Source organism: Pteronotus mesoamericanus, unplaced genomic scaffold (genome assembly GCF_021234165.1).
Source record: "Pteronotus mesoamericanus isolate MK-2021 breed Mesoamerican mustached bat unplaced genomic scaffold, CSHL_Meso_final scaffold_1186, whole genome shotgun sequence".
Taxonomy (NCBI): Eukaryota; Metazoa; Chordata; class Mammalia; order Chiroptera; family Mormoopidae; genus Pteronotus; species Pteronotus mesoamericanus.
Genome location: NW_026555302.1, coordinates 8,307,386 through 8,321,911, shown reverse-complemented (window position 1 = coordinate 8,321,911; position 14,526 = coordinate 8,307,386). Strand labels below are relative to the sequence as shown.

Below are 14,526 nucleotides of genomic sequence, written 5' to 3'. Positions count from 1 at the left end.
TTGGAAGCCCTGACTCTGGGAAATATTGCTAAAATGTTCTATTCAGCTTTGCAGGGAGGAAGAGTGTGTCTGTGTCTAGCTTATAAGAACCTGGAGTAGAGAAATTCTACATCCGGCTCAGAAAAGAGAACCTGGGAAAATGCTTAGAGTGTGGGTGTGTCAATGCATCTTGCATTTCTCCCACTGGCCCCACCCCCCACATCTGGGGGAGGCCTCTCTGCTCTATTGCCCTCCATTGCAAGGCCCCCGCTCACCCACTCATGACCCAGCTGTAGGTCCTTGGGTCCATCTTGCTGGAGAGGAACAAAGCGTGGCCCCACAGATGGTTCTTCATGGCCCACTCCAAGGCTTCCTGAAAGCAAAACGTCACATTCAGTGTCTTCCTCTGGCAACAAGGACAAGGTACTGTGCTGAGGAACCGCTGCCCCCCGAGAGCTAGAGGTGGGGCCGCCACAAAGACTCCTAGAGCCCCACCTGTGAACATGAAGAAGGAATCGTGGGGAATGGACTTTAGCTGGCACGTATGTCCAAGGTGTCCCTTTCTCTAGCCTTTATTTTTTAAGAATCCATTATTCCCTTTCACTAGCTTCACTTCAGACATGGCCTCCAGTTCGCCTTATCGCTAGCAAAGGCACAGGACACTTCTGTGAACCTTAGGGTCAAAAATGAGAGAAGTACCTCACCCCGAGGACTGAGTCTCAAAATACAAGTGGCAACATGATACAGCCGGCCCTCCATGCCTGCAAGTTCCATGTCCCCAGGTCCACCTGCCTCTTCCACTGAGGGCAGAGTACATTGGTACAACCGCTAATGAGGCAATTTTTGGATATCAACCAAACTTACAAACCATCCACCCTTCTGGAACACCTCCACTTCTAGAAATGCATCACACATGTATTCTCTCGCACAAGGTAAAATGACAATGGCTATTCATTGCAGCAAAAGACTGGACATAACCTAAATGTCAGTATATAAGGGTTTAATTAATTATAATTTAACTATAAGACATAATAAAGAAGACATGTATATATATAAGGAGCAGGGGTCCGCAAAATGTGGCCTGAAGGCCAAATTCAGCCCACGAGCTAAGAATAGTTTTTATATTTTTTAAATGATTGGAAAAATCAAAAGAAGAATACTATTTCATTACGGGTGGAGATCACACATAACCCGAGTGCCTACTGGAGCACAGCCGTGCCGCTGGTTCTCCGGGAGCGGCGGAGCCCAGCCGTTGCCGGCCTGGGCTGTTCCCTGTCTGCCCTTTCACAGAAAGCGTGTGCCAAGATGTTTTGTTAAATGAAAAGCAGAAGGTGAAAAGTGGCAAACAGTACGCTATGAAAAGAGGAGGAACAATTACCTGTGCATGAAATACCCGTGGGTAGCTCGGACAGAAGCTGAGTGGCTGGGGATGGGGCGCCCTTTCCCCATTTTCCCCTTGTTTTATCTTTTGATTTTTTAAATCAATTTGATTTTAATCATATATTCAAATATTTAAGTTAAGACTTTTGTAAAATGTGAGTTCGACTTCAAAATTAAACAAGGCCTAAAAATAGGTAAATTTGTGTGGTGACTGATTTGTTAATTAGCTCAATGGGGGATCCCTTCACAAGGGGTGTGTGTGTGTGTGTGTGTGTGTGTGTGTGTGTGTGTAGTAAAGCATTACATTGTACCCTTTAAAATCTTACAATTTTTGTCAAATATACTTCAATAAAAGATTTAAATAAATAATGCAAAAATTAAGTTGTCTAATTTACATGTCAAAAAAATTAAGCAAGACATCTCTTCATCTGCTGAATTAAAGTACTTGGTAGGCATGTCTTAGATATGGCTGGTGCGGGTATAGCATGTAAACAAACTTTCTGGAAATTAATTCGGTGTATGTATGAAGAACTTTTTAGAAAGTGCATGCGCTTCAACCTAGTGATGTCACTTCTAGGAATCTATCCTTAAAAAAACTCATTAAAAGATCCATCAAAGACTTATGTGGCAAGATGTTCAAATTGTATAACTGATAATGGGTGACAAAAATGTACATAGCCTCTGCAGTCAATGATGGATGGTTAAATAAAATCTGATGCCCTCAAATGATGGAATGTTGTCCAACCATTTTTAAATGGTGCATTCTAATGCCATGGGAGTGTTTCACCATATAACCTTAGGAAAGAAGAAGTGATTGTATATATGATTTAATTTGATTTTGAATGTATACAAATAGAAAAATGCTACAAGTAAATAAACAAAACGTTTACAGCTGTTATCTTTTAATTGCAGGATTATGCCTGTTTTTTTAATTTAAAAAAGTTGATTAAAAACTGAGTATCAACAAAAGAATTTGTGTTTCACTTTTTCCCAAGATCAAACTGCACTTTTGCTATGTATGAACTATAGCTCCTGTTCCCATTGCTTGTTTCAGAGGCCTTCCCTACCCACGACAGAAAGAGTCACCAATTAGCAGAACATTCTATTGCCATTTTGTTGACACGCAATCTAAGGGTGTTTGGAAAATGTTTGCTATTGCCTATGCAGAAAGATAAATAGGTTTATAAAATGTGTCTTTTGATTTCAGGATACTTCTGTCATTTTGAAAAATTTATAATTACTTTGTTTTATCCACACCATCATTAACTATGTAATTAGTTGTATTCATATTTCAACTCTACTTCACATATATTCAGAGGGTTTGAAAGATTATTAAGAAAAACACCATTTAAACTTTGTTTTGCGTACAGATAGAACTGAGGCAAACAATAACTTGCCTTTCCTTATCTAGAAATCCTTGAGTAGTCATACCTTATTAGAGACTTGAAGATTATATTTTTGAATATTAACTGAGTTTGATAAGACCCAAATGATTCAAATCCAAGAATGACAAACAATGACATGATGATCTACATTTGAATTACTTTCTACTCTTTAAATATCAAACTGAAAATGTGCTCCTTCATGTTTTTATTTTCTTCTTCATACCTTCCCGAACTTAAGTGCTACAAAGTGAGTAGACACAGGGTCTGGCAACAGTAACACCTGCTTGAGGGTGGCTGGTAGGGTAATAATATGGACGTAATAACTTACAGTTTTAATTTGAACATTTCACCTAAAGTGTCCTACGGTGTGCTTGACTGTGATATTGTTATGTTACAGAATTACATGCTTATGGTTTTGTTAGAAAAGAGTTTGTAATGGAAAAAAGGGGGGCGCTATTTGTGCAGACCCTGTATTCCCCATCTACTGGGAGGAGGGCTGGGTGGTGGGGACAGACAGTGGCTACTTTTTAGGACAAGCCTGGTGGGGGCACACTTGCCTTCTTCCTCCCATAGTAGAGCAGTTTAGTGAATTTCTCCACGATCTGCGCTGGCGTCTCCACACTGGGGGGAATCTCCCCGGTGAGCAGGTTCGGGGTCCCCGCGCTGAGCACTGGCCAGCTGTCGTCATCGGTCAGGCTGATGAGGTTGGCCACCGGTGGCTGCCTCTGGTACTTGTCCAGCTTCTTGCAGTCTTGCACCAGCAGCTCCGCAATGTCAGACCCCACCATGGACTGCAAGGGAAAGAGAGTCACCCGAGAGGGGAAGGTTCCTCTTCGTCTTCCCGGGGCAGCCCCGGCTGGAAGAGTAGACACAACATCGGGGCACCCCCTTCTTCACGGGGAGGCAGGTCAGCACTGGGTTGCTGTATCCCACTCAGGTGCCACAGGATTTCCAGGAATACACGCACTCTCATGGGTGCCTGGTGCAGTAACCCAACAGCTTCACAATACCCCAGGCCAGGGGCAAGGTCAAGGGGGAGTCTGGGAGGCAAGCTGGCATCGACGTCGGAGCAACTGGCGGGGGTTGGGGTGGCGCGTGTTGCTTCTTTACTGTCACCTTGGATAATTACACCCTAGGCGGAACCTCACGGATCCCAGCAAGGCTTACACGCCAATCCCGCTGCTGCGGCCCACCCATCACTCACCCCATTCTGCCGACAAAGGAGAACCAGCAGCTGCCACAGCAGAGCTGAGTCTCTGCTCCCTGGGGTCTCGGATTTGCGGCTCTGAGCTGCTTTCTGCTGGCAAAATGTCATGATGTCCACCTTGTGCACGTCTTCCCTGCAGAGAGATTTCAGGGAGCGACGGGTGAGCGGCTGCAGACTCTTCCTGGAGGGGCCGCAGGCTGCTTACTCCCAGGGAGCGAGGCCACAGGCTAGGCTGGAAGGTGCGGGCCAGGGCGGGGGTTGGGGGGTGGGGGGAACTGAGGCTGCGGCTGTAGGACCGTCCTTTCCTTGGGGAACAGGAAGGGACTTCAGAGGTTCTCGCGGATGCTCTCTCCCTCTCACAGGCAAGGAGACCGAGGCCTGAGACCTGCAGTGATCGCCCAGGGAGCGGGCAAGAGCAGAGACTCAGGGTCTGATTCAGACCCTGGGTGTAAACCTTCGCTTGCCACCTCCCAGCTTCCACAGCCTTCTTGTCTCCTGGGAGCCTTGCTTTCTCCTTTAAGATAGGGATCATTTTAACAATCGATCTCCCTACAAAAAAAGGAATTAGCAAAGGGTGCGGCATGTATTAAATGCTCAATAAACAAGCAATATTATTTGCTGAAGACCATTCAATACAATCAGTGCCCAGAGGGAACAAATGCCCTAGTGTCCAAATGCTCAACTCGATGCTCTGCTGAATCTGCGTGCCTCACTGTAAGAAACAGACAACTCACTTTCACTTGACGACACTGTCAAAATACTGGATGGAGATTTTCTTGGGGGAGAATCAGGATAGGAACACATTTATATAATGGTGTTGCTATTTAAAGGGCTTCCCTGTGCACTATCCCCCTCCGGTCTCACAGCCACCACCTGGGTAGGCACAGCTGGCATTAAATCATTTCTTAAAGGGAAAACTAAGGCTAGAAAGAGCTAAATGACCTGTCTGCCTTGGTATCACTAGTTAGTAGGATGCCCTGGCCTGGGACCCCGGTCCTCTGCCAGCAGCCAGGACTCCACAGCAAAGGGCATTTTAGAAGACAGTTAAAAGCAGTTCTCGCTCAGTCCTGCAGAGGGCGGACTTGCACACTGTCCAGGAACTCCAACGCTGACTGCTATTTCTCCAGAAAAAGGTAAGCCTTTTTTCCCCACTAGGCCCTGCTTGTCTATGACCTCCAGGCTGTCCTCCCCTTTTCCAGTATCTGTTAAGGACATGGAACGCTGAAACCTCATACCATGTCACCACTGTAAAATGGAACTGATTTCAGGTTTTTATTTTTTAATTTTATTTATTTACTTTAGAGAGGGGAAGGGAGGGAGAAAGAAAGGGAGGGGAATATCAGTGTGTGGTTGCCTCTTGAGCACCCCCTACTGGGGACCTGGCCTGCAACCCAGGCAGGTGCCCTAAACTGGGAATTGAACCTGCGACCCTTTGATTCAAAGGCCGGCACTCAATCCCCTGAGTGACACCAGCCAGGACTGATTTCAAACTTTTACACCTTTGTGTTAATGATTTTTTCTGCCCTTCAACTACTGAATTGCTTGTCAAAAGGGCTCAGGCCACATTTAGCTCTGTCTGGTAGCACAGAGAATTCTACTGCAATGGGCATAGACATTTTCTTTCAAGGAAGCCAAGAGCCAATGCCCCCAAATCCTACTCTGAGCAGGAAGACTTTGTAGGTTTCAAGAGCCCTTACTCAGCAGCTCATAGGTAATTTACCTGATCAGGGGTCCTGAGAAAGTTCTCATCTCCTCTTGTTCCTCACAATCATTAAGAATAACCTGGAACAAAAATTAGATTTGCCCTTCAAGACCATGTCCACACAATGCCCCTTTCAGTCGAGCCCAGTGTCAGAACCTGGGGCCACGGTCCCACGGTGTGGCTCAGGGTCTCATAGAGAAAGCGGAACAGAAGTGAGTTCTCCAGTTGCTGCAACTGAGCCAACAGCATCTCAAGAAAAATGTAAGCCTAGTATCACTTCTCCAGGGAACGGCCCCACCCATTCCTGTTTACACACAACCCACCCGCAGGGTGCACGACCCAGTTGCCCACAAGGGCCCCCGTCCCTGGAGGTGCCCAGGCTCAAACAAGAGGAAGCAGGGAGCAGTGTGCGGCAGGCCGGGGAGGCGGACTCCTGCTCACCTCCATGCTGTGCAGTTCAACAAGGGCCGTTTGCCCATCGCTGGGAGAGCAGGGACATACACGCACCAGCTGGCCTCCTGGCCCGAAACTCACAGGCACATGGGGGATGTAGAACTTCATGGGCGCCTTGAAACCCGCTGCCGGTGCGTCCTCTGACCGACAGACACAGGTGGGCACTGTTAGCAATGACGGCCACTGCTTTCCTTTACTTAGAAACATGCCACAAATGCATTTCTGTCCAAATTCCACCTGAGAGCTGGGTGGGGGGGGCCTACATTGGAAGCAGCCCTCGCTTCAAGTCAGACGTAAGCCCCTGAGAACACGTCAGAATGTAACGCAAGCATTTGAGGTTTGGTTCAAAAGTTAATGATGCGCCAAGTCCAGACTCTCGATGATGACGATAGGCCAGGATTTTGACAAGTCATCCACATCCCGACAAAGCAATCACGCTTTGTGACCTGCCTTTGCTTTACCAAACTGACTCCGGTCCTCACTTCCTTCATCTGCTACTTAAAAGCTCCTAGGAGAGCCTGGTGATGGCTGGGAGCAGGGTTCCCTGCCAAGGATCTGCTCTGATGCAACCTCCAGTACAACGGAAAAGGTGGGAAATGGAGCCAAGTTGGCCTCTCTGCCCAAAGACCTATGTAGGCAAATGAGGTGAACAAGAAGCCACTCTTGGAAGCCCGCGTGAATGTGTCTTTCTGAGAGACTTGCCACTCAGCCTTCTTCCCACCGGACTCAACCAAAGACTTTGATCACTTCAGTACCCACCGTCCTGAATTGGTCTCCATGCTGCTGAGGCCACGGGGTCGTAGGGCTCGGGGACATCGGCCATGTACTGGCTGAGCTCATAGCTGCTGGAGCTGAGGCCGGACTCCTGCTGCTGCACAAGGTTGGACTCGTTGCTCAGCGGTGGCTGGAAATTAAAACCAATGCAAACGCCCGGGAAGAATCAGAAGCGGTTTCAGAGGGACGGTCCCCCCGAGTGTTCATGCCGAGCAACAAAAATCAAACTTGGATAAATACAGTGCGTGTGGATGTGCTGAAAGCGAAAGAATGGATAATTCAATTGACAGCTGTTCGCGGAAGGATGCATATGGCCCAGTGGAAAGAGTGCAGGTCCTGGGCCCACGAGGGGCCAGGAGGCCTGGATTCAGATCCCAGCTTTGTCAATACTGAGCTGCTATGACTTGTGACAAGTGACTGTGAGCTGGGCACCCTCACTGGTAATACAGATAATCACACCAACTACTTAATGAGCACCTACTATGCTCCAGGCACTGTGCTTTCCCTGGGCTACAGGCATACAAGGAATTCATGGAACTTACCTCCTGGGGGAGACAAATAAAACACTGGATGCAAAAGCTCTTTGTCTGCTGTCAGGTGCTGTACCTGCGTGTGGCTGCTGTTACTGTGTTGTTGTTACCGTTGCTCATAATACTGTGTGCCCCACCCTGTTACGCACTGGGCATACAGGAGGAGCTGCTCTCCAAGATCATACAAAGCCAGTCAGGGGAACAAAATGTATTCAAGACTGTCAAAAATTAAGAGCTTGTCTCTACAGTGTCTTGGCATTTTTTCTATACATCTAACATTTTTCCAAAATAAAAGTTTATTTAAAAAATTTAAGAGCTCTAGTTTATGGCCCACGCCATATGCACAGTAAGATCTGAGAAGACAGAGAAGGTCTTCTAAAAAGTCAAGAAAGGTCCCAAGCCCTGCTTTTCAGGCCTGAATTAAACGATCCCAGCAACTTCCCACTACCTGGGTGAACCAAAATGCTAGTCTGCTGGGGTCCTGGTGGCAGCCTCCCCTCCTCCCTCCCAGCACCTCAGACTGACTCAGGGGACATTTCCCGACCTGGCCAATTTGACAAAAATGCAGAAGGGCAGGTCAGGGTCCCAGCCCCTGAAGACTGAAACAGGCAGCGGGGAAGGAGGAGGAGTGAGCGGCGGCTCTGCCAGGAGGCGGGCAGGGCCCTCAGTCTGTGGGCCACTGTGAGGCACTGGCAAGGCCACCAGCCCCCAATGCCACCTCAGCTCACCTTATTCATCTGGGCCCCCGTGAGTAGACTCTCCGGAAACAGGTTCCCAGGCCTCTCCTGCCCAGAGTTGGAAGCAGGGCTGTCTTTATAAGCGTTCCCACTCTGAGATCTGCAGCAAAATGACAGGGACAGGTTGCGGGGGACGGCTTCCTGGGCAAGCCAGCCAGGCTGCGCTGCTCCCTGCGGAAGGCCGTTCTATGGCAAAGGGCGGGCAGGCGTCCGGTCGGCCTGCGTGCCACAGGGGGGAAGCACTGTCCTCCCATCGCCTCCTCAGTCTGCTAATACCAGGACAATAGGGGCTCCCAGGTTCCCCAGTGCAGCGACTGGAAGCTGCCCCCAACCCCGCAGAGCGGGCCTGGGCCCTGCAGCCTGGCCTCCTGGAACGGCTTAAATCAGAGCAGTTGGTGGGTGGGCTCCAGGTAAAGATGTCAGGCCTAAGGCCACCAGGACAGGTGCTCGAACAAAAGGCTGTTCCCGTCCCCGGCTTGCCTCATCCCAAAGGATGTCCCATTCCCCTCATGCAGGAGCGGACATCCCATGCAGGAGGAGCATCCTAGCCCCAGGCAGGACCTCGTCATGGGAACTTCTGGAAGGCCACATCTGTTCCGAGGCCAACAGGGCATGAAGGCCCTCCTTCAGCGTGGACCTCAGGTAACAGAACCCACACGAGCCCAGGTCTGGGAACCACGTCTCAGAGTTAACAATCTCTCCGCCTGGGGTTCCTGCTAACAGCTGGCCTGGGCCGTCCTGGGCTACACCCACGTCCCCAGGAACAACCCCCACACACCACAACAGAAGCAGACAGGCTTCCAGAGACAAGAGCCCAGTGCCAGATGCATTGGATTTTCCTAAAGGAGTCTGGCGGGGCTGAACCGTGCAGGCCTGGCCTCTCCTTGCACACTCACTGGAACTGGGTCTCACTGTGTGTCCCAGACGGACTCTTCTGGTTTCCACGGTGATGCTCAGGGAGGTACTTTGGCTCTCGATAATCTTCATGCCAGATATAAGGACTCGCTTGCCTCCGCACTGCACCCTCAGAAAAAAAATAAAATAAATAAAGCAGGTCGCTTCCTGTTTCTGACAGCACGGAAAGACACTTCCAGGCTATGGAACTGAGTCGCTGGAGCACAGTAGGCACACACACATAGTTGCCAAACTGAACAGAATTGATAAGCAGGAGCTGATGGTGGAAGCCCATGAGAGGCTCCTGAGTCCTCCCCGATTGGTCAGTGTGGCTCCTTACAAATGTACAATGGGGTGGGAGGAACGTGTGCGTGTGTGTTTTCAATGGTCAAAACGGATCTCTCTTTGCTAGCAGCCATTAGCATATATCTAAAGCCTTACTGTTGTGTAGGGTACAAATTCCTAGGGTGCCTATCTGCACCACAGCGTAAATGATGGTCAGACTCATCCCAGCCCAGGGACAGATGCGATGATGTCACTGACCCTTGGTCGGAAACTGTAATCTGAGCCATAATGAGAAGTAGAAGGAAAAAAATGTGGATAAAGTGCAAAGTATCCATAATATTAGCAACACAGTGAGAGTTTCAGTGCTGTCACCTACACCTACAAAGAAAAATGACTGCTTTCTATCTCTCCTCGAGACATCAAGCTCTAGTGTCTTTGCTGTGACCTCATCTGGGCAAGACAGAAGTAGGCAGGGCCAGGAGGTCCTTCCCCCCGCTGCAGAGCAGTGCGTCCAAGGGGAGGTTCTGCATGTGGCCGTCTTGGCCTCTGCCCCATCTCAGAAGCTTCTGGGAGGTTATTCCATACCTCTTTCTTCTGGCTGCTGCTGCGGGTGCCCACGGTAGTAGTAACTTCCATAAGCATACTCTTCCCTCAGAGCCGGGGGGAGGTAGCTCTGATATGGATCCTCAATGCCTGGCCTAAAATGTCACAAAGAAGGCCAGTCATTCAAGGATGAGTGTGGTAAAGAGAGAACCCAGTAGAAGACTGGACAAAGTAAACAACCTCAGAGGACAGAATTGTAACCTCCGTCTAGAATCTGTTTAAAAGTCGCAGTTAATTCTAGATCCCATAAACCGGAAATTCAGGCACAGAGCAGGGGTAAGGCCTTTGTTTCAGAACAAGGCTGGGATTTTCATAGCAAAGCGATAGCCAAGTGTCTCCTCCTCCATGATCCCTCTCGCTCTTCAAGGACGCACATCCAACCACACAAGATATTGTCTTTGAAAACCCCTTCCCGAGATGACTGTGTAAGTATCCAATATGCTGTTGTAATGCCCATGCATATTACAGATGGAAATGAGACCAAAAAGTCAGGTCAAACGATGTTAAACCTGATTGTTTGTATTGCCTTTGTCCTTAACGTATCTTCCTTTGAGACGTCAACAATCCAGAAAGACCAGGGAAAGGAATGCCAGGTTGTTAATGTTCTTATCAACTAATAATTCTTTAACATATCATAGAGGCAAAATCCTTTAAAATATCTGTCATAATTTCAACCTTGAATCCGTAGGCAGGTAAATATTACTCCCCCTGGAAAACCTAAAGTGGACACAGAAAGCTCCGGACATTCCATAAAATATTAGGTGCTGTGCTATCCATTAGAACTCAGGGGCGGGGATTCTAGAATCTCCAACCTAGAACAACCTCGTTGAGGCCTCGTCCTTCTCAGCATGGAGCCTGCAAGCTTATGTGCTTCCCCAGAGGCTGATTTTTTTTTTAAGTTCCCATTCATTCATTCACTACCCATTTCTATTAGAGGCCTGTCACATTCTAAGTGCTGTTCTAGGTACCAGGGCGCTTCTCGGAGGCGGGGGTGTCATGCTAACTCTGGGCCGGAGTGGTCCAAAGGTGATGAGGAAGTTTTCACGGGGATCCTTAGGAAAAGTTTCTCCATCGTCTACACATAGGTGTCGCCTTTTGCAATCCTGGGAGAAGAGGGTTCCAGCTGTTCTCTTGAATCTCACCACCCTTTCATTCATTCTACCCTCTCCTCTGCGCTCAACACCTAACCACATTCTAATGGCTTCTTTAAGAAGCTCCAGCAAGGGATACAGAAGAAGGAAATACTATTTTCTATCACCAAAATCCAATTTGGGAGAGAAAAGTGTTTAGCTAAATCCGTGTAGTAGGGTGGAGAAGGAAAAAGGGGAGGAAAAAGAGGAGGAATAAAAGGAAAAGGAAGAAGGAAAAGAACAATGTGCTCATAAGCACCTGGGAGAGTTGGGTCAATTCCAAGCTCTATCACCGTACCTCGCATACAACTGGGGGGGATAGCCACCTTCCTGATAGTCAACCCCTGACCCAGGCTGAGGCCTGTCCCCAGGCCTGGGCATGTAATGGGGCTGCTGGTGGTCTGCCCTGGGGTCCCTCTGTGGCTGGGGGCTCCCACGGGCGTCTTGCCATTGATGGAACCTCTCTCCGTTGTGCCAAGTGTGGGGCGCAGGCCGGTAATATCCGTCTCTCCGAAGGCCCGGGCCCTGTGACTGTGCGGGGGGCCTCCCCCGGGGCTGCGGCGGCCCCTGGGGGGTCCCAGGCTCCATCCCTGACCTCCTGACCTTCTCTCTTGTTCTCAGTCAGTTGTGTAGTTATTTCATCTCCCTGCAGACAAAACAAGATCAAAAAATTCATCTTTATTTTAGGTTTATATCCAAACATGATGGTTGATTAGGTTTTAGGGAGTGGGGTGCTTACAGTCCTCAAAAGCCTCTATCTAAAATAAACCAGATGGACACTGATATAGAAGTACCTGGGGAGAAATCTCAAACAGACCCATGAAATAAATAACAGCCTAGGCAACTATATTGATGTCGCTTCAAAAATTAAACAGTATAGTTAGTTGGAGCAATAATAGACATGGGAAGCATGGGAAAGAGAAGAGTAATAGACAAAAGTCCAAAACACTACCAAGGTATTCCAATGAAAGAAATGGTTATTTACTCTACCAGCAAACGCTTATTTCACATTTACTGCAGAGGCCCTATCCCGTCATGGAAATAGAGCGGGCCAGACCACATAGACAGAGCTAGACCACAGTTCAAATCCTAACTCTGCCCTCTGCCACTTATTAGCTAGTTAATATTTTTCCATGTTTTATTTATTTATTTATCTTTAGAGACAGGGGAAGGGAGGGAGAAAGAGAGGGAGAGAAACATCAATCAGTTGCCTCCCACACACCCCCAACTAGGGACCTGGGCGGCTACCCAGGCACAAGCCCTGACTGGGAATTGAACCAGAGACGGTTCAGTTTGCAGGCCGGGGCTCAGTCAACTGAGCCACACCAGCCAGGGCAGCTAGTTAAATCTTTTTAAGCCTCAATGTCCTTATCCATAAAATGGGGATCATAATGACTCGCTTGCAGGGTTGCTGTCAGAGTTAGAGATAATTTAGAGTGTGCCCAACCCACGGCCTGCTCTATGGTAATTGTTCAATAAATAGCTGTGTTAGAGATAAAGATCGGGGTAGTGGGAGCAGCTGAAGGCATTTCCTAAACAAAAAGAAGCTCAAATTGACCTCAAGAGACACGTTTCCTGAGCCCTTCAATGCGCTCCTTAGAACTCACCCGGTACTATGGCTACGCCTGCCTCGCCTCGCTCCAGGGGAGCCACCGAGCCGGGAGTTTGGGGTTGCTTCCCCGACCAATGAGAGTGCCCTGTCCAGTGACCCGCCTGGCTGGAGATGTTAAAACTGGAAGTTTCCCCAGAATCAAACCGATTTTCCGCACTTATTCTGCAATATGGGGGAGCACCCCAGGGGACCACAGCCTGCCCTCCCTGCTCTGGGCCGCAGCACAGAGCGGCGCCTGCGTCCAGGCGCCTCTGCGGGAAGGCGCACAGAGGCCCTCACTCCTCCCGGGAAGTACCTCACGCCAGGAGGGCGCCTTGGCTCGGTCACGCCCTGTGTTTTTTCTCTGTTGGGAACTGTTTTCAGCTGAAAAATTCTGATGGAATCCAGTTCACTTGCTCCCACTCCTGAAACTCCCAGCCTAAAGTAAAAATTCTTATCAGCACCAAAGGTCAAAGTGCATGTGTTGAAATCAAGCCATCACTCCGACCGAACCTGGAGCCAGGGTCCACCGATTGAGCCGAAAGCAGAGAACAAACCGCACCGGAAGGGCCTTCCGCCTCAAGATCAGTCACAGCTTGGAAGAACCAGCACCCTCTGCCCCATGTAAGCCTACTTTCTTGAAAACAGTAGGTTTTTTCCAGAAAATCCCAGCAAAGGCCAAATGTCCCCAGAGTGAAAGGGTGCATGGGTCTTCCCTGAAGGCCCATGGAACTCAGTACCATTTAGACCCAAGTAAGAGAGTCTCTTTTCCCCTGTCCCCAGATATTTTCGCTAGACGGCCTCCCCAGAGTGCAAAGGCACAGTACCCGATCTCTTCGCTAAAATCATGTCATTTCACTGCCAAGAGATAGCAACTCCAGTCAGGACACCAACAAAAAGGCACCTCAGATTTTCAAAATGAAGGCATTACGTCCACAGTGACAAGCCGCACTGGCGCGGTCACATGAAGGACCCTCCCTGGCCCCCGCTAGGGCGATCTGGCCTTTCCTTGTCTGATAGGACAGCAAGCACAGGTAAGAGAAAGAGAACAAGGGAGCTAGCGTTCCCACACACCTGCTCGGGCGCCCTTCCACCTGCCTCCCGCGCGGCTCCAGCAGCCTGGCCCAACAGTGCCTCCTCGCCTTGCGGACTGTCAAAGTCCAGGTGCCACATCTCCCGAGGCTCACCTGGCCCTCCTATCTACAGCAGCCAGTTACCTTTGCAACTGCCCGGCCTCCACGGGCTGACTCACGAGAGCAAAGTACAGCCCAGCCACTGAATGGGGGCAGATATCACTGGCGGATTTGCTCAGAACCTGGGGCTTCTGTTTGCCTGGCCGTGGGCTGAGCTGAGTTCTCTCGCCTGTGAAAGCATCCAAACCCCCACGGCAAACAAGGAACAGAGGCACCAGGGACAGGAAGCCCGCGGGCAGCCTGGCGCGAGCAGCCTGGCCCGGCCAGACAAGCGCAGCCTTGGGGCCATTAACCCCGGGGCTGTGCCCCGAGCTGGCTCTGCGACTTACCTTCCCCAATTCCCACTTTCTCCTCTAAATGGGGAATAACAATATTTAGCTTGCCAGGGTACTTTGAGGATGAAGTGCTGGTAAAATGGCGCATATATAAGTAAGAATGCTCTATAAATAAGTATTATCTTTCCTTAAAAAAAAAAAAAAAAGTAAGGTGTTTCCACTGGTTGAGGCAGGGTTATAAATACTTGCTCTGTCTGGTTTGGGTTTTCGCATTCATGTTTCTCTCCATTGGGTTGTGGCTGTGTATCAAGTGTGTTATCGAAAGGAAAACAACTTCAAACACCCAACATTGAACTGAAGACACTGAAAAGTTTTCTGTTACAATAAGCAAATAATTTCTTGCGGTTG

General features: G+C 49.1%; 1 protein-coding gene across 1 annotated transcript in view; it reads right to left on the bottom strand.

Annotated features, from left to right (window-relative positions):
- SEC16B (SEC16 homolog B, endoplasmic reticulum export factor) overlaps positions 1–13,819 on the bottom strand; it is a 35,650-nt gene extending 21,831 nt beyond the window's left edge. Inside the window, exons 1-11 of the mRNA XM_054587722.1 lie at positions 13,725–13,819; positions 11,358–11,705; positions 9,912–10,024; positions 9,044–9,164; positions 8,139–8,247; positions 6,866–7,010; positions 6,095–6,246; positions 5,672–5,733; positions 3,949–4,084; positions 3,298–3,535; positions 255–348 (exon numbers count right to left, since the gene is read on the bottom strand). Coding sequence (XP_054443697.1) covers positions 255–348; positions 3,298–3,535; positions 3,949–4,084; positions 5,672–5,733; positions 6,095–6,246; positions 6,866–7,010; positions 8,139–8,247; positions 9,044–9,164; positions 9,912–10,024; positions 11,358–11,647 — 1,460 coding nt within the window. The 5' untranslated portion in view covers positions 11,648–11,705; positions 13,725–13,819. The remainder of the gene's footprint in view (positions 1–254; positions 349–3,297; positions 3,536–3,948; positions 4,085–5,671; positions 5,734–6,094; positions 6,247–6,865; positions 7,011–8,138; positions 8,248–9,043; positions 9,165–9,911; positions 10,025–11,357; positions 11,706–13,724) is intronic.
- Positions 13,820–14,526: the final 707 nt, after the last annotated feature.